This window comes from Mycothermus thermophilus (assembly GCF_041956435.1).
Source record: "Mycothermus thermophilus strain CBS 625.91 unplaced genomic scaffold VTJ04scaffold_1, whole genome shotgun sequence".
NCBI lineage: Eukaryota > Fungi > Ascomycota > Sordariomycetes > Sordariales > Chaetomiaceae > Mycothermus > Mycothermus thermophilus.
The window spans coordinates 3,835,219-3,858,539 of record NW_027191427.1 but is presented as its reverse complement, the minus strand read 5'-3'; the positions used below and the strand labels follow the sequence as shown (position 1 = coordinate 3,858,539).

General features: G+C 55.9%; 10 protein-coding genes across 10 annotated transcripts; 5 read left to right on the top strand and 5 right to left on the bottom strand.

Annotated features, from left to right (window-relative positions):
- Nucleotides 1-536: 536 nt before the first annotated feature.
- Nucleotides 537-1,275, bottom strand: VTJ04DRAFT_1429 (uncharacterized protein; the record flags this gene model as incomplete). Its single annotated transcript, XM_069359115.1, has 4 exons — nucleotides 537-581; nucleotides 656-715; nucleotides 779-1,088; nucleotides 1,166-1,275. The coding sequence occupies 4 exons, from the start codon at nucleotides 1,273-1,275 to the stop codon at nucleotides 537-539; spliced, it is 525 nt and encodes a 174-aa protein (XP_069224037.1).
- Nucleotides 1,276-2,348: 1,073 nt separating this feature from the next.
- On the top strand, nucleotides 2,349-2,666 carry VTJ04DRAFT_1428 (uncharacterized protein; the record flags this gene model as incomplete). The annotated part of the gene is made up of 1 exon (XM_069359114.1): nucleotides 2,349-2,666. One exon carries the CDS (start codon nucleotides 2,349-2,351, stop codon nucleotides 2,664-2,666), a length of 318 nt encoding a protein of 105 aa, XP_069224036.1.
- A 426-nt stretch (nucleotides 2,667-3,092) lies between these two features.
- Nucleotides 3,093-5,154, top strand: VTJ04DRAFT_1427 (uncharacterized protein; the record flags this gene model as incomplete). Its single annotated transcript, XM_069359113.1, has 3 exons — nucleotides 3,093-3,126; nucleotides 3,261-3,567; nucleotides 3,630-5,154. The coding sequence occupies 3 exons, from the start codon at nucleotides 3,093-3,095 to the stop codon at nucleotides 5,152-5,154; spliced, it is 1,866 nt and encodes a 621-aa protein (XP_069224035.1).
- Nucleotides 5,155-5,214: 60 nt separating this feature from the next.
- VTJ04DRAFT_1426 (uncharacterized protein) lies at nucleotides 5,215-5,469 on the bottom strand (the record flags this gene model as incomplete). The annotated part of the gene is made up of 2 exons (XM_069359112.1): nucleotides 5,215-5,323; nucleotides 5,378-5,469. The coding sequence occupies 2 exons, from the start codon at nucleotides 5,467-5,469 to the stop codon at nucleotides 5,215-5,217; spliced, it is 201 nt and encodes a 66-aa protein (XP_069224034.1).
- Nucleotides 5,470-9,680: 4,211 nt separating this feature from the next.
- VTJ04DRAFT_1425 (uncharacterized protein) lies at nucleotides 9,681-9,950 on the bottom strand (the record flags this gene model as incomplete). The annotated part of the gene is made up of 1 exon (XM_069359111.1): nucleotides 9,681-9,950. The coding sequence occupies one exon, from the start codon at nucleotides 9,948-9,950 to the stop codon at nucleotides 9,681-9,683; it is 270 nt and encodes an 89-aa protein (XP_069224033.1).
- A 35-nt stretch (nucleotides 9,951-9,985) lies between these two features.
- On the top strand, nucleotides 9,986-11,990 carry VTJ04DRAFT_1424 (uncharacterized protein; the record flags this gene model as incomplete). Its single annotated transcript, XM_069359110.1, has 3 exons — nucleotides 9,986-10,104; nucleotides 10,255-10,527; nucleotides 10,658-11,990. The coding sequence occupies 3 exons, from the start codon at nucleotides 9,986-9,988 to the stop codon at nucleotides 11,988-11,990; spliced, it is 1,725 nt and encodes a 574-aa protein (XP_069224032.1).
- Nucleotides 11,991-12,076: 86 nt separating this feature from the next.
- On the top strand, nucleotides 12,077-12,490 carry VTJ04DRAFT_1423 (uncharacterized protein; the record flags this gene model as incomplete). Its single annotated transcript, XM_069359109.1, has 1 exon — nucleotides 12,077-12,490. One exon carries the CDS (start codon nucleotides 12,077-12,079, stop codon nucleotides 12,488-12,490), a length of 414 nt encoding a protein of 137 aa, XP_069224031.1.
- Nucleotides 12,491-14,154: 1,664 nt separating this feature from the next.
- On the bottom strand, nucleotides 14,155-15,322 carry VTJ04DRAFT_1422 (uncharacterized protein; the record flags this gene model as incomplete). The annotated part of the gene is made up of 2 exons (XM_069359108.1): nucleotides 14,155-14,568; nucleotides 14,648-15,322. The coding sequence occupies 2 exons, from the start codon at nucleotides 15,320-15,322 to the stop codon at nucleotides 14,155-14,157; spliced, it is 1,089 nt and encodes a 362-aa protein (XP_069224030.1).
- Nucleotides 15,323-17,691: 2,369 nt separating this feature from the next.
- VTJ04DRAFT_1421 (uncharacterized protein) lies at nucleotides 17,692-21,398 on the top strand (the record flags this gene model as incomplete). Its single annotated transcript, XM_069359107.1, has 6 exons — nucleotides 17,692-18,688; nucleotides 18,743-19,204; nucleotides 19,296-19,559; nucleotides 19,632-19,723; nucleotides 19,783-19,812; nucleotides 19,869-21,398. 6 exons carry the CDS (start codon nucleotides 17,692-17,694, stop codon nucleotides 21,396-21,398), a joined length of 3,375 nt encoding a protein of 1,124 aa, XP_069224029.1.
- Nucleotides 21,399-21,652: 254 nt separating this feature from the next.
- On the bottom strand, nucleotides 21,653-22,852 carry VTJ04DRAFT_1420 (uncharacterized protein; the record flags this gene model as incomplete). Its single annotated transcript, XM_069359106.1, has 2 exons — nucleotides 21,653-22,506; nucleotides 22,585-22,852. The coding sequence occupies 2 exons, from the start codon at nucleotides 22,850-22,852 to the stop codon at nucleotides 21,653-21,655; spliced, it is 1,122 nt and encodes a 373-aa protein (XP_069224028.1).
- Between the last annotated feature and the right edge of the window lie 469 nt (nucleotides 22,853-23,321).

Here is a 23,321-nt window from a genome sequence, read left to right as displayed (position 1 = left end):
GCGATGATGGCGAGAGAAAAGCCGTTCGGTCAGAATCGCGGACGAGTGGTTGCTTGACGCTGAGACCTGTGAGAAGCTGCGCACAGGGCAGATCTCTGCCCCTTGACGCGACGCGATAAGCTTCCGATAAGCGGGAAAATGTCGGTAAATTCCCGTGCCCCGAGCCTTGGCGGTTTGGTCTTCCGCCCCGCCCATTGCCTGCCGACTGGCCGCAGGTTTGTGCCTTACAATGCCTGACATTTAAGGCAAGAATCAAGTACTCAAGTGTGTAATCATTGGAGCGAGAGGTGAAGGCGTGGAGGAAACCCCAAGAACAGGGTTGTGAATGATATTATAAGCCTTTGGTTCAACCGCTAAGGCACCCTCGAGGTTCAGGTAAAAGAAGTCGAGCAAAATCTCCATTCTTTGTCTTTGACCCATGACCTAATTGCCTCTGCTACTCCGGAATCCTCTGCTGTGGAACCTTAAGACAAGTTTGTAGGTAGTAGCAGGCAAACATGCCGACCGAGTCCTCCAGGCAGAATGCCTCTCCGAGCCTATTTCCCGCTCTTTAAATACTCGCGAACGCCTTTGATAATCCACTACATTGAGAGGGTCAGCCAATGCCTTACCATACTTGACCCTTAGGGCAAAATTCGATCCAAAGACGACTTACCACTTGGCCATTCCCAACATCCCCTACCCCCCCAACGACCGAAATACCCTCTGGTTGGATCTGCGATGTCCATGATCAGCCACCTGTTCCCCCTCAAGTATATGAGCTACCCCTGTCACTTACCACCCGACCGCCGTCCTTCTCCTCCCACCATACCTCCCCGACTCCTCCTACCGGCCTGATCCTTTCCCCCTCTCCCCATGGGCTCGCAGGTATCAAATGTGCCTCGACGAACCGGCGGATGTTGCTTCGGGCTCTCTCGAGTCCCTCTTGGCCTTCGTATGCCCCAGCTCCAAACTTATCATAGTCGTCCGGATTCTCCCACACTTTATGACCCAGACTTTCGATAGCCGAATTCTCGGGCGCAAGTACGGTCGTGTTCTTGTCGGGATCGTCCAGGAGACGGGCGGCGGTCTCGATTTCACGGGCAGAGCTGGAAGGGGAAAGCGGGCGACATGAGCTTATGTCACTTCTCAATACTTCCAAAGTGGCAGACGGACCAAGACGTACCTCGCAAAGCTGCTGATGCTCTTATCGCGCCCCATTACATCCGAAATCAGAACATCCTGCCTCGCAATGAAGGAGGACAGCTTCAAGGAAGGATCCGTAGGTGGCGCCATGGCAGCAGGTTTCCAAAGGGGTGACTGGTCGCTTGGATCTTGACGAGCGTCGCTGCTCCGGATGAGAGGAACAACCAGTTGGCCTGGGACAGCTGAGCCGAGACTAAGGATCAAAGCTATCGACAGTCGCATGCTCTTTCGCAAATCTGCCGTCGATTTTACTTCAGGGCGCCCTCCGATGCGGTCTTCCGAATCTTTGGAGTTGGGCGTCGTCGAGCGGCCAGGCCGGGAAGAGACCCGAACCCAGTGATTGGACGAGAGCGTGCCATGAAGGATGGCAGTGACGTAGGTGTTGTGTTCCGGAGGCAGGAGATACCCGTATGGACATATTGAATGCAGCCTTGGAAATCATCTTCCCGTGCCGTGATCGAAGCAGAAACCTCACTCCCAAGGTGCGATCCTAGGTCCGCCGATTCTCCGCCGATTCTCCGCCGGATGCTGCGCAGACGGCGCAAGTATTTTCGCTTTTTTTGGTCGTGACCGCATGCTGTCTGTTGAACTCGAAGTCGCAGGTCTTGTAATTAGCCGTGCCGTCCTGGTGTCCGAGCCATTGACTTGTCAAACTGACTTCCTAAGGGTTGGTCCTCAATGGGGAAACGAGAGTAGGCATGCACATCCAAATTGGTTGCGCTCCCATCAGATGCAGCGTTCCAAGTCCAAAAGTTGAATCACATGCAACTTACAAGAAGCTGTGACGCTACCTTGGGTCCAGACACCCTTCCGTCTTGGCCCCCTGAACAGTCTTCTACTGCCACAAGATCAACAGGAACAACTGCACTAGCACGAACTTAGTGCACCCATCTACGGAGCCAAGTTGCTACTACACTAAGCTCGGAGCCTTCCATCTTCCCACGCCAATGCCGTCGACGGCTGTCCCTCCCGATCATGACGCTGTGCCGAGAGTGTGGGTGAAGCTGATGAAGCTGGGGAAGGCCGTCCATCACATGCCACAAATGCCACACACTCCAGCGTTTCCACTCAAGGTGGGATGGAGCCCCCCCGGGGTTCGGGGTTCCTCCAGTCCATGGCAAGCAGCGCATGACTGGTGTGTGGGGAACCCTGCATCGAATCACATGGGGAACAAACGGAAGAGGCAACAACGGCCGCTTTGTGGCCTCGAGACCTTCGTCCAATTTGTCACCGCCAGCGTCTACCCCACAATCCTGCGGCTGTCTGGCGTCTCCGGTACCCGTGTCTTCCAAGGTTCAAGGTTGCGGTTGCGTTGCTGGGTGCCGTGGCAATGGAAGCCTCGGCCTTTCCACCGGGCGCGAGAACCCACTTTGTCCTCGGCCAAGATGCAGCCGGCGACGCATTCGTCGGTGAGGCTGGCCGACGAGGCAGGACGTCAAGAGGACGACAAGAAGGACAGCTCTGGTCAATTGAGGGAATAAAGAAGATTGGGAGATTGTATGTGCCAAAGAAACAGAGAAAAATAAAACCACCGAGTCAAAAACCCCCCAAACCACGCGAGAAGCACCTGAGACTCAGACCTCCCAAAGGTCGCTGAGACGATCGGGGTTTGCCGTGGCTGTTGCACTCTCAGCGGGTTCCGGCGGCAGACACCCCTGTCCGTCGTGTGTCCTCCCTGCCTTCGCAACCTCGGCTCACGAATCAGCAAGCCAGCAATTGCATGCATCGTCGGCAGCAGGACACACCCATCGCCCCAGATATCTACTTCATACTTAACAAGCTCCCGCAGTCCTCCATCTCCCTCCATCTCCTTTCTTCCTTCTACACCTTCTCTCTCCCAAACACCAACTCCATTTCCTTTCCTTTGATTCTGCTCTCTTTTTTTGTCTCTTCAGATACCCATCACAATGGCTCCCAGCGTGATCGTCGTTGGCGGTGGCCGTAAGTTCTCCCCTTCTCCAAGAGTGGCATGATGAGCTCCCCCGCGCCGTGTCGTCATTGAGCAGCAATCTGCCCACGCCGCAACCTGTCCCTTCACCGACCAGATGGCTAACCAAACCTGCCCTTCTCTGTAGTTTCGGGCCTGAGCGCTGCTCACACCATCTACCTCAACGGCGGCAACGTCACCGTCCTTGACAAGCAGGGCTTCTTCGGTGGCAACTCCACCAAGGCGACATCCGGCATCAACGGCGCCCTGACCCGGACCCAGGTCGAGCTCGGCATCCAGGACAGCGTCAAGCAGTTCTACGAGGATACCCTCAAGTCGGCCCGCGACAAGGCCCGCCCTGACCTCATCAAGGTCCTCACCTACAAGTCGGCTGCCGCCGTCGAGTGGCTCCAGGATGCCTTCAACCTCGATCTCACCCTCGTTTCTCGCCTGGGGTAAGTTGCTGCTTTGGAATCTTGTTCTGGGAATCTAGCCTCTAACCGCATCCGCTCTACAGTGGCCACTCCCAGCCCCGCACCCACCGTGGCCACGACGCCAAGTTCCCCGGCATGGCCATCACCTACGCTCTGATGCAGAGGCTCGAGGAGCTCGCCGAGACTGAGCCCGACCGCGTCAAGATTATCAAGAAGGCCCGCGTCACTGCTCTCAACAAGGAGGGCAACACTGTCACCGGCGTCACCTACGAGCACGAGGGCAAGACCCTGAAGCTCGACGGCCCCGTTGTCCTGGCCACTGGTGGCTATGCCGCTGACTTTGGTGAGGATTCGCTCCTCAAGAAGCACCGCCCGGACACCCTCCATCTGTCGACCACCAACGGCAGCCACGCCACTGGTGACGGTCAGAAGATGGTCATGGCCATCGGCGGCAACGGCATCGACCTCGACAAGGTCCAGGTTCACCCTACCGGTCTCGTCGACCCCAAGGACCCCACCGCCAAGACCAAGTTCCTGGCTGCTGAGGCCCTCCGTGGTGAGGGTGGTATCCTCCTGAACGCCGACGGCGACCGCTTCTGCGACGAGCTCGGCCACCGTGACTACGTCTCGGGCATGATGTGGAAGGAGAAGGACAAGGGCAAGTTCCCCATTCGCCTCGTCCTCAACTCCAAGGCCTCCAAGGTCCTCGACTTCCACACCCGCCACTACTCTGGCCGTGGCCTCATGAAGAAGATGACCGGCCACCAGCTCGCCAAGGAGATTGGCTGCACTCCTGAGCACCTCCAGAAGACCTTCCAGACCTACAACGCCATCGCTGAGGGCAAGATCAAGGACCCTTGGGGCAAGCGCTTCTTCCACAACATGCCCTTCGACATCAACGACGAGTTCCACGTCGCCCTGATGGAGCCCGTCCTCCACTTCACCATGGGTGGTATTGAGATCAACGACAAGGCCCAGGTCCTCAACAAGGACAAGAAGCCCTTCGAGGGTCTCTTCGCCTGCGGTGAGCTGGCTGGCGGTGTCCACGGCGCCAACCGTCTCGGTGGTTCGTCCCTGCTTGGCTGCGTCGTCTACGGCCGCGTCGCCGGTGACTCTGCCAGCAACTACCTGTTCCAGCAGGCTCTGAAGGGCGCTGCTCCCGGCGCTGCCCGCCTCGGCCAGATCGCCCTGCACCTCGACCCCTCGGCCCCTGGCAAGATTGCCATCGAGTGGACCGGTGCTAGCGGTGCTGCCCCCAGCGTCTCGGCCGCCGCCCCTGCTGCCGCCCCCGCCGCCGCTGCCCCTGCGGCCAAGAAGGAGTCCAGTGAGCCCAAGCCTTTCAAGATCCCCGACACGGAGTACACGATGGAGGAGGTTGCTAAGCACAACAAAAAGGATGATCTCTGGGTTGTGGTCAAGGGTGTCGTTCTCGACCTGACCAACTGGCTCAACGACCACCCCGGCGGCCCTCAGGCCCTCCTCAACTTCATGGGCCGCGACGCCACCGAGGAGTTCGAGATGCTCCACGACGACGAGGTCATCCCCAAGTACGCGCCGGAGCAGGTGATTGGGCGCGTCAAGGGTCAGGAGGTCACGCTGAAGGTGTAAACCTTCTGGGGCGAAGTTTGGTCTTTGGGAGCTTCGGATGGGAAGGGAGAGGGCGTATATTTACCATAGAATGGGCACGGAGATGATGATCATGGTTGGACGCTGAGTTTTTCCACTGTGTATCACTCTTATGTTTTTGGTGTAAGGTAATCGATTTTGGGGGGGCAAACTAAGTCATGCCAGCCGGTTTGGATAAAACTGCTGGCTTTTCTGTATTGATAACGGCGCAGATTTCAAAGTTTGGGAAATGGAATTGGGTTCATCAAGGCTTGGCTTTCTTGTCTCCCGTGACCGTGTTGTCACTTGTCTTTGCATGTGACTTTTGGCTTTCCCCGTCTCCGAACTCCCCAGCTGAAGACGAAACGGGCACAGGGAGGTGACACAGCATTGCCCCCTCCTTTCCCGCATTTCTCTCGCTCTCTCTCTCCTCTTCTGGGCTATGGTCCATTTAGACGTAACAACCGGACAAAACTGCCGCCGCGGATCCGGGGGGCTGACATGTTGTGGCATGCTCGACTTGGAGGTAGGCCGCCCGAGCGGCCGATGAACTATCAAGTGTCTGGCAGTCCTCCTCGCATTCTCTTTTCGACATTGGGTATATTTCTGGGCATATGTTTCGAATCACGCAGGTGCCTTCGTACTGTTTAGCTTTGTTGGGACGAAGTAATTCAGATGGTTTCGTTTCATAAGAATGGCATTAGAAAACCTGGGTGTTTGGGAGGTGGTGAGGGTAGACTTTACACGGGTTACTTAGAAGACATTCAGATGAGTACATAGCGTATTGATTATTTTCTTTGGCTCATTTCCCTCCTCTTGCCATGGATAGTAGCTTTGTCCACTTACCATTGGTATGCACGCACCTAGAGGAGGAGAGTTTCCTCCCTACCTACCAACTGACCTATATAACAAGACAAACCTACCTTTTGCATTCATGGAAGAGTGTGAAAGGATGACGTTCTTGCTTAGCAGGTTGGATGAAATGGGAGATGGAAGAAGACGTGGGACACACACTCACACCCGTATTGTTGTGGGGATGTGGGCGAACTAGTTCTTCCCTGGCCAGAGCCGGGAAGCATATCCGACGACGTATTGATAGAGAAGTTTCGACGAGTTATCACCATTGTGGTATACTCCGTATAACCTTAAGAACGAGGCAACAATATGGAGTATAGGTATGCACAGACTGAGTAGAGCAGCAAACCGAGGCAAAGCAATGCCCGGTCTAGGAGACTCAGCCAGCCCTGTGCAACCTACAACTAGTAGTATGCGATGTGTAGCCGATGAAATGACACGTAGAAACATGGATGAATGGATGTTAAGTTCGACTGACATAAAAACACTGTCGCAGTGTTTTTGACAGATGCTGTCGAGACAACTTGTCCTCGGGCAAGAAAACAACAAAAATATCCTGATGCAGGGAGCCCGGAATCGGGCATAGCTGAAGGATTCAGCCCCGTCCCCGGGGAAGGAAAGCAAGCTTCCAACGTCTCACAACGTCAGGCCGAACAGAAGGGATATTGGTATTTTCTTCTCGTATTATGCCTCTTCGTATCATGCGTGTTGAGCAAAGCTCCGTTGTCGTTCACCACCAACGGGAGCAGGCAGAGAGTGTTGTAGAGGCCAACGCCAGACCATTTCTCCGCACCACGTAGGTCAGCTTGGGATTGACTTCCTTAATCATGGCCACCTCTCAATGCCCATGCTGGTTTTGTACGATCGGCGCTAGACGTCATGCGTTACATAGTGTACAGTCCATATGGGGATGGATATCACATGTGTTTGGGTTTCTTTTCGGACGATCCCCTTTTTCTTGCCCTGTGCTTTTCTCTACGGGGGTGAGCCATGGGTATTGGGATTGCATGACGGAACTCCGTGGATTGTCAAAGTTTCTGTCTGGTTTAACTTGGAGACATGCCCGTAATAAGTTATACCATACATGGCATGTACATGATGTACATCAGGTAAGTACCAAAGATATCGGCCGGTCAAGTTCGATGATATCAATACGTTGAGAAGATCCTCCCTGGAATTTGATCGCATCTGATCTTTAGGGTCACGCTGGGGTTGGATCCCTACAAGTGAGACAAGCGTGTGTACCTACAGCATACATATGAAAATTGTTCCCTTTGAATCACCAGTCCCATCAGAGATGTTCTGCGCTGCTTGTCGTCACTTGTCTCTGCTATCTGCTGCAGGAGGACGCCACAAGATGGCCAAGGTTGGCTTTTCGGGGGTTTGAGTCGTGGGCTGCGTCCGGCCAAGAAAGACAGGTAAGCTGGGTGCGATGCTTTTAGATGCATGGATACGAAGTAGTTGATGTGATTGATCCCAGACGGACTGTGATCGTGGAACCTGACTTGGACTAATGCTCGCCGATGCTGGTTGGGGAAACGTCTTGAGGACTTCCACACAGTTCATTACTCTCAATCAGACGGAAGGCCAACAGCCAGAGCTGCCGGAATGGGGGGGTTGACGTTTTATCGCAGAGACCAAAGGCAAAGCCCACCACAGGAAGACAGACCATCAAACCGTTGAAACCAGGCCTCGCTGCGTTGGTGCGGCCAACGATGTCGCAGAGCACGCGGGGACCAACGCCACACCAAGCAAGTATACGTATGTATGTATATACAGTACATACGCGGTCGACTGGGCGATGGACACTGAGAGAGCCAGAGCCGAAACACCGAGGGCTCATCGGGAGGAGAATGGTTCCAGTTTCTGGTCTGGATGATGCAGGATGTTCGTGTTGCCGCCAGATAACTGCGTACGAGTATGTACGTAGCCTTTGATCTTGTTCGCTTGATACAGGTTAAGTTATAGTAGTGCGGAGTATGATTCTCGAATTTCTCATGCCCAAGCCATCGGTTCCAAGAGGTCCATGTCGTTGGCTGCTCTGGCCGGTGTGAGGTTTTCTTTGGATCGAGTTGCGGTTGATTTCCCGGGTTGAGACCCTAGCGCTGTCATGCAAAATTAACACTGTGTACTCCGTGATCCTCCCTGCATTTCCATGGTCTCGTCCTGCAGAATTTGACCCAGAACCAAAACCTGCCAGCGCCAATACTGTGTAGTAGGCACTGTGAGGCACACGTTGAGGTGCGTCTTTTCATTTGTTCGACGGCGCGTGCTGCGTGGTCCAGGGAGCCAGTGTTGGCACCTCATCGGCTCCAGACAAACGGACACTGTGGGGCGTCATCCTCCCCGCTCCAACCAAAGCAGCGTCGAGGTCCCGGCTCCAGGTTTTGTTGGTTTTGGTCGTTGCCCTTCGACCTCCATGTCAGCCCAGACAATGGTTTGCTCCCCCCGGAATTGTGAGGCATGGAACCAACCACCGCCTTATCGTCTTTTTTTTGTGTTCGCACATCGAATTCTCCCGCGGCAGGCAGTTGCCGGTTGCCGACCATTCCCGAGGACCAAACCGAAATCGCCTATCGCTGGGAATTGAGCTGATCGATAACGTCAAACATGGCTTTTATGATCCTCGCTTGCAAGTGCCTGGCCGAGTGTAGGTCAACGCGCGGTCACTTCCCCTTGCTGCTTTGCATTCTCACAGGTCCCCAACCTCAGCCCGGGCGCAAACGCTTTGTCTTGTCCAAAGGTCGGCTGCACAGTGTTCCTACGTACTGGGTTTAGCTTGGCATTAGCCGTCACGTCAACTGATTGGCCCAACCATGCACGGGGACAGACTCGATGCACCGTTGATTGGGCTGGGCCACAGAGAGACCAGGCGTCGAGTTCCCGTTCCCCAGCGGGGACGGACGGCTCCAGGATGGATCCCCCACAGTGGATCGCGGTGGAGTGCGACGGTGGAGGTCTTAGCGAACTGGTTGACCCGTCCCATCCTCCGGGTTGACAGCGTGTGCCTTTTGGACAGCGTCTCACGCTTCCGCCGGCGATTTTCCTCATGGCTGTCACTCGTGGACAGAGAACACAACACAACACAAAAGGAGGGAGAGAATCGCGCCAGTCCAGAAATAACTAACCAACAGCAGACGCGTCCGCAAATGCAGCATACAGTGTTGCGCTCGATCGCGCGCAGTGGTCAGACAAGCTTGGCATTGTCTCCTTTTTTGCGTGACTTGTCCTGATCTGTGCTGGGCTGTCCAGTGAGAGCTTCGGGTTGGACGCTGGGCCAACGCCACGGCTTTTGCCAAAGAGGAAAGGTGGTCCAAGGGACCAAGAAGAGCCGGGCAGGGAGTCCAGGATGGTTCTGGGGGGCGGACGGGCTGGATCGGTGTGTGGATGGTGTGGACAGTGTGGAGAGAGACGGGAGAACCTGAGTCCAGGGAGCGCTGAGTGGACTGCCCAGAACTGCGCCCAGGTGCCCAGGCGGTGATCGCTGGGGGAGGTGGACCCGGGACTCTGCGGTGGTTTCCAACTTTCTTACTGTGGGCTCCGCTCCCTGGGCTGGGCGTGGTTCGACCAATCACAGCACAGACCCCGGCTGGAGGGCTAAAACTGAGCTCGAAGGCACTCGCTCTCAGCGAGCCTTCCCTCCACTCCCGTCCTTTCCGCCCCGTCTCGCACCCCTACTCCGTAGGCTCCAAACAGCGCCCCAGGGCGGACCCGACGACGACGTCTCGCTTCCCAGCAACAAATGGTCGCACGACCCGCTTCGTCCTCGCATCGACTTCACCACCCCGATACGGGTCGCCAACACTGCCTTCGACAACATCGACGGCATTGACGGCCGAGAGACGACGAACGACTTCAACACCGCGGCCGACCACGAGAACATAACCCTCGCTGACCACCCCCCATCTTCCATCACCACCCTCCGCCTCGCCGTCTGTCACCATCAAATCTGGACTGAAGGGCCGCAACGTCTCGCACCATGGCGGTTTTCGCCATGGGCTTGCATAAGCCCGACAATGTCGCCGGCTCATCAGCGCCAGCGATCATGGTCGGGCTGTTCGTGGCCACGGGAGGATTGTTATTCGGCTACGATACTGGGTAAGAAGAGGACCTTTGATGCGATGGGTCGAGATGATGGATTCGCGTATTTGGGCCACGGGATCAAAGACGGATGGAGAGAGGGAATGGGAGAGAAGAATGGACGGAGAAAAGGACCTTATCGCTGACGCGAAATGTGCCGCTTCGCAGTGCCATCAACGGTATTCTCGCCATGGACACCTTCAAACACGACTTCACCACCGGATACAACGACGAGAGCGGCCGTCCAGGAATGTACCCGAACCAAGTAGCCCTCATTGTCGCCATGTTGAGCGCCGGCTGCACCGTCGGCGCCCTCCTTTCCGCCCCGATCGGCGATTATTGGGGTCGCCGTCCGTCACTCATCTTCGCCATCGCCGTCTTCTGCGTCGGCGGGATATTCCAGGTGTGCGCCAACAGCGTTCCGCTCCTGGTGATAGGGAGGTATGTTCTTGTTCTTGACCTTTTTCATCCCAAACCGTTCCTCCCTTCGTGTTTGTGTCGCGTCGGTCCCGCGATTCGTACTACTCTTCCCAAGCCCTCGGGGCGGCCTCAGGTAACTAACCCATGACAGAACATTGGCGGGCATTGGCGTGGGCCTCGTCTCGGTACTGGTGCCATTATATCAATCAGAAATGGCTCCAAAATGGATCCGCGGCACCCTTGTGTGTGCTTACCAACTTTCCATCACGTGCGGCTTGCTCGCCGCCTCTGTCGTCAACATCCTGACGTACAAAATGCCGACCGCCTCCTCATACCGAATTCCAATAGGCCTGCAACTCACCTGGGCGGTCATCTTGGCCGCTGGTCTTTCAATCCTTCCGGAGACGCCGCGCTATCTCATTAAACGCGGGTACAAGGATGCCGCTGGCATCTCACTCAGCCGCCTTCGCCGCCTCGACATTACTCACCCCGCGCTCATCGAAGAGCTCGCCGAAATTCAGGCAAACCATGAGTATGAGATGGCCCTGGGTCCGGACTCGTACAAGGACATCATCTTTGGCGAGCCGCACCTCGGCCGTCGCACCCTCACTGGCTGTGGCCTGCAGATGCTGCAGCAACTTACCGGCGTCAACTTCATCATGTATTATGGCACCACCTTCTTCAACGGCGCCGGCGTCGACAATCCGTTCCTCATCTCGCTCATTATGCAGATCATCAATGTCGTCTCCACGATTCCTGGACTGTTTGTTGTCGAGTCGTGGGGACGCCGCCGCCTGCTTATCATCGGCGCCATTGGCATGGCCATTTCGCAGTTGTTCATCGCCTCATACGCTAGCGCTACTGGCGACACCAACACTACTTCTCAGCACAGGATTCTCATTGCCCTCGTTGCCGTCTATATCTTTTTCTTCGCCGCTTCCTGGGGTCCCGTCGTCTGGGTCGTCACCTCAGAGATTTACCCGCTCAAAGTCCGCGCCAAGTCCATGTCCGTCTCGACCGCTTCGAACTGGATCCTTAACTTTGGCATCTCGTACGGCTCCCCCTTCATGGTCGACACGTCTGCCGAGTCGGCCAATTTGGGTTCGCGCGTCTTTTTCGTTTGGGGCACGTTTTGCATTCTGTCTATCGCCTTCGTTTGGTTTATGGTGTACGAAACCAGCAAGATCAGCCTGGAACAGATCGATGAGATGTACGAGCGTGTCGACAAGGCCTGGCGCAGCCGCGAGTTCGAACCGAGTTGGAGCTTCCAGCAGATGCGCGACTTTGGTTTCTCGGAAAGCGGTATACCACCCGTCCAGCCGCAGCTCGAGATGCAGCCATCGAATACTAGCACGTCGCAGTCAGATACGGCAGGGAGTTCGACAACTGTGGCAACATCATCGACAGCGACGTCGACAGCAGTCCCGAATTCACAAGATGCGAAGATGTTGGCACAAATGGGTAATATCGATTTGAGTTATTGAGTTTGGGTATTCGGTCGTTTTTGGCGTTTCATATTTTTGTTTTTCTTTTATATTCCCCTTTCTTTGTGATATTGTCTTGTTCTCCAATGTCCCCTCGGTCAGTCTGGAGGGCATTGTGGTGTCGATACCAGCGACGGAGTTGGATCATGACGGGAGGTTCTCTTTGGGTGGGCGGCGCGGCGTTTCAGGACGAGGAAATATCTCTGGGTCTCCAATTTCCGGTTTTGTGTGTCTCGATGGGTTCGGATTTGGAGTTTTGGGTATGGAGTTTTGCTGCTTTTTGGGTCTGCTGTTGTGATGAAAAAGGCCGAGGGATCGATTGGAAGTCAAGAACCCAGATGTCGTCGTTGCTGCCAACGCCACCATGCTCATTCTCACACGCATACCTATACCCTGGGATAAAGTTAATAGTTGGCGAGGCACGGGCGGAGGGCTCAAGGACTTTCAAGGACCTCGTTTTTGGCCTAGAATGGGACTGTTGGAGATGTCACAGGGCATGAACGTGTCCCGCAAACACACATCTACCCCATACATAGGTCCTTCATGCGACGTACTTTATACGAAAGTTAATACAACGACAATAGCAGCAACTCAAACAGGTCCCCTTGCCGATGCTTGTGTAATGCCTTGACCCATCAAGGTTGAAGATGGAAATGGACGTCGGATGAGGTACGGTGATAGACCGACTGATCAAGCCATGTTAATATCTTCAAAAATTTACAGGCTGCAACCGTCAGCGCCCTGACCCTGCGCCAACCCGATAACATCGCATACCGCGCCGACATTTGCGGCTTCGACGCCCACGACCTGTATCCTCCGACGGCGTGCGTTTTCGTCGCAAAGTCAGTCTTTTTCCTCACCTCTTCCTCACCCCTTGGCGAAGCTGGCGAACGCCATATCAAAGCCGCAACATGTTTGGACGATTTTCGCAAAGGCTTTGGCGCTCGTGACGGCTTTGGCGGCCGCTCTGGCGTTCACATTGGAGTTCGTCGCCATGGTTTTCTTTGCATTTCAGACGAATTTTGCGTCCGCTTTGGCGTCCTCGGTCACATGTTGTTCATTCATGTATACTGTATATGTACCTATATAAGGTATGTATCGCGTCATTGTTTGAGTAAGAAGGGAGTGGCCAAAGTCGAGGTGTATACAGTTGTAGCGGAGTATAATCCCCGACCTAACCCGTGACCAACATACTTTTTTACCCGTCGTAATACAACAACACATTGGTATACACTGGGGGAGGTCTGGCTGCTGTTGCTTCTTCCTTTTACCCCGCAGCATAATGCGTCATACGTGGTTCATCCTGCCTTGGGCCGAACTGGAATTGGAGGTGGCGAACCTGCTGACCGTTCAGTGTGACTCGGGTTCATTTGCGGCTACCGAGGGTATAGGAGGACAGACCTGCTGCTGCCTCCTCTTGGGATTGGTTTTGTAACAGAATAGCTGATTCTGGCGTGTTTGAGAAGTACGTACGAGTAAGTACGGGAGTGTTGCTGACATCACACGACTGCGGAAGTTCGGGTCGGCGGCCGGTGTGTGCTGCCAGGTGGTGGAACAACCGGGAGTTTTGTGTTTGAGGTTTTGGTTTGTATGTATATATGTATAACGTTTGATTCGGGTCGAAAATGTGTCAAATATCAGGCCTATAGAAAATGGGGTGTGATCCCCCGTGTTGAGGGCTTCCATCTGATAGTGATGTTGGATCGAGGAGATTGTGGATAGTATGAACAACTTGGGGAAGTGTTTCATTGTTCTCCATGGCGACATATAACTCCTCAACCTGGAACTCAAGATATTGTTCCAATGTCACGTATCTTGCTGCTTATAGTGCTGGTGCGCAGACGCGCAAGGATGAGATGCTTCTCCGTTCGTACAAGGGGGGTGAGAGCTTAGTCCAACGTGATGTTGACATCAATTCAAGGGTAGATATGGCAAGTAGTCCACTTTGGACAGGATCAATAACATGCAATGGAGATGTATAGGCGAAGCAACATATCAGACAAAACGCGTTGGCCAAACAGGAAAGAAGCTAGGAAACTCAAAGTCTATCGAGAACAAGAACAGAACGAAAAGAAAGCCAAAATCTATCCCTCAAACATTTTCCGATACACCCATAACAACCATCCCGTCCAATAACTTTGACCATTCCAAACCCTATGCCATCTTAGTCGAGGTCCTGGACAGGATAGGGACGAGGGGTCTTGTCGATCCACTTGTCACCACGGCTGCGGACGTACTGCCTGCCGTGGACGCAGTAGAACTTGATGCCCTTGGGCTCCTTGTTGGGGGACCACATGATGATGTTGCCCGAGGTTGCCGAGAACTGGGCGGTGCACGTGTTCTCGATGCCGTTCTGGACGGTGTAGGCGGTCTGGGGGATCCGCTTCCACACGGCAAAGTAGTCGCCGTCTGCGCTGGTGCACGTGTGCGTGGTGCCCGTGGTGTGCGTCTTCTCGACGGCGAAGCCGCCGCTGATCCACGAGTCCACCCCCGCCGTCGCTGACCAGCTGACCGTGTACGAGGTCGACTGCTCGTAGCCGATGGAGCACTCGCGGCCCTTGGCGCATTCCATGGGGTCCTGAGATTCGAGTGGTTAGCGGGAGTCATGGGGGATGGGAAAGAGGGGATGAGTAGGTAGGTAAGGCAGGTGGTCATACACTCAGCTGGATGTGGAGCGGGTTGGTGTGCGGGTTGCCATTGCCGACCCTCCTCGTGCCCTTCTTTACATTGCAGTAGATCTGCCGGCGGCCGATGCTACGAGTGATGTTGGCCGTGGCCTCGGGAGCAGGAGCTTCGGCCTCGGCCTCGGCCACGACCGGGGGGTCGTTGTTGATGTTGTCCCACTCGGCCGTCGAGTTGCGCTCAAAGGTCGCCAAAAGGGTGGAGAGATCGACGTGGCCACCCTTGGGGAAGCAGCTGGCCAAATCCCTCCTGCGAAGCTTCTGGAGAGGGGTCGACGACGGGATGGGCACGTGGCAGCTGACGACGAGCTCGTTGTCGCTCACGACGCGGCCGCAGACGATACCGCCGCTCTTGTCCTCGCGGTCGCGGATGGCGTACGTCTTGTCGCCGATCCGGATGGTGCCGGCGCCATTGTCGTCAACGTTAAAGACGAGCTCGTTGTCCTGGAAGGGACCAGTGTTGATGGAGCGCGAGCAGGACTGCGCCCAAATGGCGTCGTGGGCCTCATTCCAGACGTCGATGGCGGCCTCGGAGGTGGATTTCTTGACCTGGAGGACGACGTTGACCTCGCGGGAGTCGGACCGGAGGTTGAGGAGGGAGGCGGCCAGGGCGCCGGGCACCAAGGCGAGAGCGGTGGCAAGGCGAGTCATGGTGGCTGTTAAGATGGATGGTGTTGGAAAGCTCGAAGAAGCAAAGAAAGTGAGGAAGTGAGGTGTATGAAGGATGAGAGGAGGTTGTAGAGGCTGCTGTGAGTGATGAGGCTTGATGGTGAGAGAATGTCGTCGAGACTGGTCTCGAGACGTGCTTTTATAATCTTTTCCTCGAGCTGGTCTGCCCATCTCAAGGCCCCGTCGCCATCTTCACCATCTCTTCCTGGCGAGCCGTTTCAAGCAGCGCATGATGCTCTCTGCTCTCTGCGCCTCACAGACGGGCCGACGTCAAGGCTCATGATGATCTCAGGCAACAACATGGATCTCCTGGAGGTGGTAGTAGGCCACCGCCCGGAGACATCTCCGACAGCAAAGATGAAGCCTGGGGCATCAAGCTGACTCAGAGTAGCACTGTCAAGATTCTAGAGGATATGGGTGAAACAAACATGTCAGGGCCCGGTCAGGTACTGGCGTTGTTGGTCTCCATGCAACCCCAGCACCGAGATGCCGATCCTAGATCTTGGGCCCGATTCAAGGTGAGGATCTCCCGTGGTGGTACTAGGTAGACCGCTCCACCTTCGGTCCAGAAATAGCTTTCAACACACCACCGGCAAGTGCCTGAGCTGAAACTCCAGCTCCCCAGTCAACTCGATAGACAGAATCGTCAAGTTCTCCATCTCTAACTTGTCTTGTAGTCAAAACAAGGTGATCCAGTATCGGGACCCCCGTATATGCGCAGTACATATCAACGGGCCAAGAGATCGAAGTTGGGACGGAGCATGTACCTGTCTATTCTCCTTGTCTATGGTACCTATGGCATGCCGATCCCAGATCTTCTTAGACATGCTCATCCACTTCAATGTAGATGCCGTACCCTGTCCCCGTCCCGGAGCATCGGCCCGTCAAGATGGTGAGATCTCACCAGCCTCAGATCTCGCTGAGATCTGAAACCATCAACCCCTGGACGAAAAAACCTACCAAGACATTTCGTGCACGGCGCAGCAAGGCACCTGTCATTGGGCAATTAGAAGAGAAACATAAAACCGGTTACCTAGAAAATCTGGACTATGCAAAAGACAGCGCCTCTTTGCCCGTTACATCGCGCTCAGAAAACCGTCTGCCTGGCAGGGGACGGGAACTCTAAGTGTTTGGTAGGGGATTTCCACTGGGTTTTTCTGCTGCTACGCCACAACTAGGTGGGTTTCCGCAGCGGGTGCTACCGCGGCACCGCTTCTAATTAAGGTTAGGAACAGCGTCCGTTATGCAAGATTCCCGCTGCCTTTTGACAGCTCCATCGGGGCGGGGCGCAGGACGAACAATCCACGGGTAGCTGCTGGCGTTGGAAAACCTGCCCTTTGGGCCTGTACTTGACATACATACCTCTGATTCAGATGGTTGGCATCTTAACAATAGAACGGTGTTTACCTATCTCAGGGACGGGGAATGAAAAGATCACTCTACAGATCGTAAAGTCTACCAGTCAAGCAACCTGTTGTATGTACAAGACAATCGGCTGGTCCGGGTGTTCTCTCGATTGCTGTGTTCATGTGAGGCGAAATGCGGAGATGTAGGTAGTACATACAATGCGTCATGTGCTTCCTCATATTATTTTCTCCTAATTCCTACGTCCAAGAAGCCTTTCTAGTCGGATCACTATTATCCAAAGCGAGATGTAATATCATCAAGTAACCATAAGATATTCAAAAAAGAAACCGAGTTACAGAGGAGCTTCGGCTTGCATGTCGAGTACTGGAGAGCTGCAAGGACGAGACGCATCATGACGTTTGGGGGGGAACTAGACAGTGCCACAAACGGTCGGGTGCTCACTGCGTGGCAAAGCCGACGTATCACAACAGCGCTGCACACATCATCATGACCTAACTCAGATATCCAGTTGGCTTCTCGCTATGGACTCGGGTACCCTCTCAGATGCCATAGCAATCCAGGTACCTAAGTCACTTACCACAAACTCGAACATATGTCCACGGGAGCAAACACAAACCCGTTTGCCACCACGGGCTCCCGATCTCACCATGGCGACAAGAACGAGAATGCTTGTGGCTTCAGCTGTTGCTGCCACGGCTGGAATGGCCATGATGGTGACAGCCGTCTCGGCCGAAACTATAATATGTAACAACACAACCAATCCTGAGCAACATGACATCTCGTCGTGGTCAAGCATCTCATCGCCAATTTGTCCCATGGCCGAGCACACAGAGGACCTTCGAAGAGGGTTTGTGTCGCGGTCCCCCGCTGGAGCTTCGGAGAGAATGCGACCAAGAGTTGGAGCAGGAGAAGGGGAAGGAGAAGGGAAATGGATGGCATTCTCCTCTCCTTCCTCTGCCTCTCACTATGGGAATGGGCAGTCCATGACCGAGGCCATCGCCGCTGCCATCGCAGAGGACTTCCTCACCTACGCATTCCTCGGCACGCTGCTCTTGCTCATTCTCTTTTCCCTCTACTCGCTGGTTGTTCTCTCGAGGTATCGACGACGATTCCCCAGCCCAGCAGAGCCCAGGCCGCTGCTGTACCAGCTGTGGGAAAGTCTGCGGAACAGACCAACCAGGCCGACAACGACAACGACATCAGAAACAAAGTGGTCGTTGTGGTGGCGGCGCGGCTCATCTCCCGTTCTCGCACAGCCTCGCCTCTCGCTCCTCCCCCTCGCCATGGCCGTCTTCGCCCTCTCCTGCATGCTGCTGCTCGCGGGTCTGCAGTACCTGCGCACCGCCAGCTCGTCAAGACCAGGCGGCCTACCGACGACGACACCACCGTCTCCCCATCGCCCCGTATACACCCTCCCAGCCTCTGTCGACGTGGGCCGGCCCGTCGTGCCCAACATCCACGACCCGTCTGCCGTGGACGCTCAGACTGTGTGTCCCGGGTACCGGGTCTCAAACGTCGTGGGGTTGAACAACGAGACGGAGCATGGGTGGACGGCGGATTTGGATCTGGCCGGACCGCCGTGCAACGTTTACGGCACCGACGTGGAGCATCTGAAGCTGATTGTGCAGGTGTTGGACACGGATTTGGTGCACGTTGAGATCCGCCCGAGGTATCTGGGAGAGGGGAACAGGACTTGGTTTGAGTTACCCGAGGAGATCGTGCCGAGGCCGAAGAGGGGGAGGGAGGGCAGGCCGGAGGTGGACAAGGATGCCGAACTGAAGGTGATTGTGGAGAATGATTCGACTTTCACCCTGACGATTGCTCGCGCGGAGTCGGGCGAGGAGTTGTTCACGACGAGGGGGTCGGTGTTGGTATATGAGGACCAGTTTATTGAGTTTGTTTCGCAGATGCCGGAGAAGTATAATCTCTATGGGCTGGGAGAGACTCTTCGCGAGTTTCGGCTGGGGAACAATCTCACGAGTGAGTCCTAGGGAGTAACGCTTCGGAGTGTATGATGTGTTGACGCTTCTCTAGGAACCCTCTACGCCGCCGACGTGGGCGATGACATCGATGCCAACCTTTATGGCACCCACCCCGTCTATCTGGACACAAGATACTATGTCAAAGACCCAACCCAGGAGGGCAAGCTGACTTACGTCCCCTGGGATGCGGCCAAGGATCATCCGTCCGAATCTTTCGTCTCGCACACGCATGGCGTGTTCCTGCGCAACGCCCACGGGCAAGAGGTGCTCCTGCGTCCGCGGAATATCACCTGGCGGACGTTGGGAGGGAGCGTCGACTTGTTCTTTTACGGCGGGCTCACGGCTCTTGACGTCATTCGCGAGTACCAGATCACCACCGTCGGCCTGCCTGCCATGCAACAGTACTGGACTCTCGGGTTTCACCAGTGCCGATGGGGTTATAGCAGCTGGTCGGAGCTCAGAGAGGTTGTGAATAACTTTGCGAAGGAGGGGATTCCTCTCGAGACCATTTGGGGTGGGTATCTCTTTCTTTCTTCCCTTAGTTGAGAGACTGAGTCGTTTCCTCCCTTAACTCTGACCAATGTCCCTGACCAACATCCGCGCAGCCGACATCGACTACATGAATAAGTACCGCGACTTCGAAAACGACCCGGTGAATTTCGGTTACGAAGAAGGGGGCCAATTCCTCAAGTATCTACGGGAAAACCACCAACACTACGTGCCCATCGTGGACTCGGCCATCTACGCCCCCAACCCGGAGGACCCGGATGATGCCTACTCGCCGTATGACAGAGGCATTGCAGCCAATGCGTTCATGTTGAACCCAGACGGGTCGGTGTACATCGGCGCCGTGTGGCCTGGGTATACGGGTATGTCCTCGCCGTATGAGTTTCAGACATACAATAACCAAGTCTTGACACTGACGATTTCAACCTGCCTAGTGTTCCCCGACTGGGTCGGTGCCGCACTCAACGGGACGGGTGCCGTGGACTGGTGGATTGACGAGTTGAAGAGGTGGTATGAGAAGATTCAGGTACGTTGTACCTCATGATGTCTTGTTAAGCACTTCGGGGGTGAAGCTGACCAAGACAGTTTGATGGCTTGTGGGTTGATATGTCTGAGGTGAGTGTCTCTTAAGGCTGGGAATATTCACTGACCTCTACTGACTCGGTCTTCAGGTTGCTTCGTTCTGCGTTGGCAGCTGTGGCACAGGTAAACTGCACCAGAACCCGGTGCATCCGCCCTTCGCCCTGCCTGGCGGAGAGAAGTCATCCTGGAATCTTCCTCGCTTGGGACGCCGCGACGTTGAAGATGGCGAAAAGCAGGAAGTTGACAGTCCAACATCAACAACAACATCATCCTCCACGGTCCCTGACCTATACCGTCAACCCCCTACCCCCGTTCCCGGAGTGCGCAACGTCAACTACCCTCCATACGTGATCAACAACTTTCACGGCGACCTCGCCGTCCACGCGGTCAGCCCGAACGCCACCCACCACGGCGGCTACCTCGAATACGACTTCCATAACCTCTTCGGGCATCAAATCCTGCAGGCCACATACCGCGCGCTCCGCACCATCTTCCCGGACAAGCGACCCTTCCTCCTCGGCCGTAGCACCTTCGCCGGGTCCGGGCGGTACGCGGCGCACTGGGGCGGTGACAACCGCTCGCGCTGGCCGTGGATGCGTCTGTCGATCCCGCAGGCGTTGTCCTTCTCGCTGTTCGGCGTGCCTATGTTCGGCGCCGATGTGTGCGGCTTCACCGACGACACAACCGAGGAGCTGTGTTCGCGCTGGATGCAGCTCGGCGCGTTTTTCCCTTTTTACAGAAACCACAACATACGCGGCGCCAGGTCGCAGGAGCCGTACGTTTGGCCTTCGGTAGCGGAGGCGACCCGGAAGGCGATGAAAGTCCGATATGCCCTGCTGCCTTACATGTACACCCTCATGTCCAAGGCGAGCTTGGCCGGCGAGCCGGTGATGAGGGCGCTGGCGTGGGAGTTCCCACACGAGCCGTGGCTGGCGGATGTGGATCGGCAGTTCATGCTGGGTCCGGCCATCATGGTGGTGCCCTGCCTCGAGGAGGGCGCGAGTTCCGTTGATGCCTTGTTCCCGGGCTCGGCCGCCGTTGACGATAACAACGACAAGACCAACAACGTGACGCTCTGGTACGACTGGTACACGGGTGAACGACTTGATTTTGGACGAAGGCAGCGCGCAGACAAGGTGACGATCCCGGCCCCGCTGGGCCACATACCCGTGTTTGTGCGCGGCGGTAGCGTCGTGCCGGTGCAGGAGCCCAGGATGACTACGGCCGAGAGCCGCAGGACCCCGTGGGGATTGGTGGTGGCGCTGGACTCCCTCGGCCGGGCCAAGGGTGAGCTGTACCTCGACGACGGTGAGAGCTTGGTGGATGACCACACCGTGGAGGAGGATGCGACGTGGGTGGGGTTCGAGGCCAACAAGACGGCCGTGAAAGCGTTTTTCCCTGACGGGAAAAGAGGGGGGTATGTGGATGGCAACCCCCTTGCGAACGTCACGGTTTGGGGGGTGGAGAAAAGCCCTGAGAAGATGTGGGTGAAGGAGACGGCTGTGGAGGTACAGAGCTGGAGTTTTGAGAAGGAGAGGCGTATCTTGAGGGTGCATGGTTTGGAGAAATGGTTTCGGGATGGGGCGTGGACGGAGGAGTGGGTGATTCATTGGGAGTGAGAGAGAGATAGATCGGAAGAGCGTGTTTCTGGGTAGGATGTTATGGTTATTGTTGTTTTTTTGTTTCTTTTCTTTTTATTGTTAGGGTTTATTTTACACTTGTCATGACCCTGAACTTGCCAGTCCCTGTCCAGTCGTTGTCGTGACATGATTCCTGAATTTTCCCCAGTCAACCTCCACAGGCATTATCATCAACATATCCGGCCCTAATCCAAGCCCGCCACCAGCAGAACGTACAGCCAAACCCATTATACTCACCTCAACTTCCGATCATCCCTCTCGAACACCTTCCTCCCCGGCCGCGCCTGCGTCCCATCCGTTTCCTCTCCCCAGCCCGCCTCCCAATCATCATGCCCGCCATTCCTCCCCGTCTCTTCATCATCATCAAACCCATGCTGCTGCTCCATAAGCCGAATGCTCTCCTCAGCCCTCTTCACCTTCCTCCTCGAGCTCCGCGACTCGAGCTTCCTCCTCCTCGCCGCCGCCGCCTGCCGCAGCACGTCGCTCAGATCCACCCTCCGCACGCCGCGGTTGCACACGAAGGTGGCCACCACGAGCATCACCACGACGCCAAACACGAGCGGCAGCACCACGTACAGCTCGCGATCGCCGACACCCTCGCCCGCGCCGCCACGGACGCGGTCGGTCGCGCCACCTTCGCCGACGTGTCGGTGCGGCTGGCTCGGGGTTTCGGGCGGCGGGGCCTTGTCTTTGTATTTGAGCAGGACTGTCGGGCCGGAGAACCAGCGGGCGTGGCTTTTTCCTCCACTATCACTGCCTCCGGAGGATTGGCTCTTGTCCGAAGGGAGGGCGACCAGGCGGAGGGTGATGTTTGCCGCCTTCAGGCCGGCGGTCTTGAGAAGCTGGGCGTCGGGCCGCCATTGCCAGAAGCCCCAGCCCGAGTCGATGGGTTCGGAGGAGAAGGCTTCGTGCAGGCCCGCGGGCGGGCCGTTGCTGGGAGCGTTCTCCTTGTCGGTGTCCTTGTCGTCGTCGTCCTTGTCACCTGGGGTGGTGGGCGTGGAAGGGAGTTTGTTGGATTCGGTGGCGTAGAAGCCAATGATTTTGAGGGTCGTGTTGGAACCGGGGAAGAAGGAGGGGTCCCAGGTTACTGGAGAGGAGGGAGATGGAGGTTAGTGGACGAATGCAGAGAGGAGGGAAAGAAGGAGATGGTAAGGTGAGGACATACTGTAGTATGTGGCTCCCGGGATGACGGCGTCGTTGTTCTTGGGGAGGCAGAAGGGTTTGAAGGGCCCATTGGTGTTGTGGCAGGCGGGGCCGTCGGCGTCGTCTGGCGTCGAGGCGGCGTCGGTCTTGTCGGCGGCCGCGGGAGCTGTCGTGGTGGCAGTGGTGTCGACGGCCTGGTTATCGGCGGCGTCTTTTCCCGGAGGAGCGGCCAGAACCGTCCCTAGGAGCAGCAGCCATGCCGCGTTCGAGATGAGGCCGGATGCCCGCATGGCCGGCAGTGTCGTCGGGTGTAAGTGGTTTGCTGAGGTGAGACAGGGTGTGTAAAAAATATACTTTTCAGGACCTAGCGATGACGTCGGCTGGGACCGGGCATATTATCACGGCAACCACGCGACAGAAAATCCCAATAGACCAATTGCTCCAAACAAGTTTGTTTAAGAGATGAGATGGCTGTCCTATGTCAAAGAAAAGTGATATGCAAAGGAAAAGAATGGGATCAAGTTCGCCATCGTTCGCGGTAATTTCGGAGACTCACGTTGGAAGTGGAACAATTGGAACAGGGTCTACCGCGGCTTGGAGATGCAGAAAGACGCGCTAAGAGGCGAGCGGTGGAGCCCCGAGGCTTCCGCCAAGCGGGCCAGCTCCAGGTGGGTCGAGCCTCACTACCACCCTACTATAGTTACATCTTTCAGCGTCTCCAGCGCTGTCCAACTGCCACATCCAACCGCTGCTTTTGAC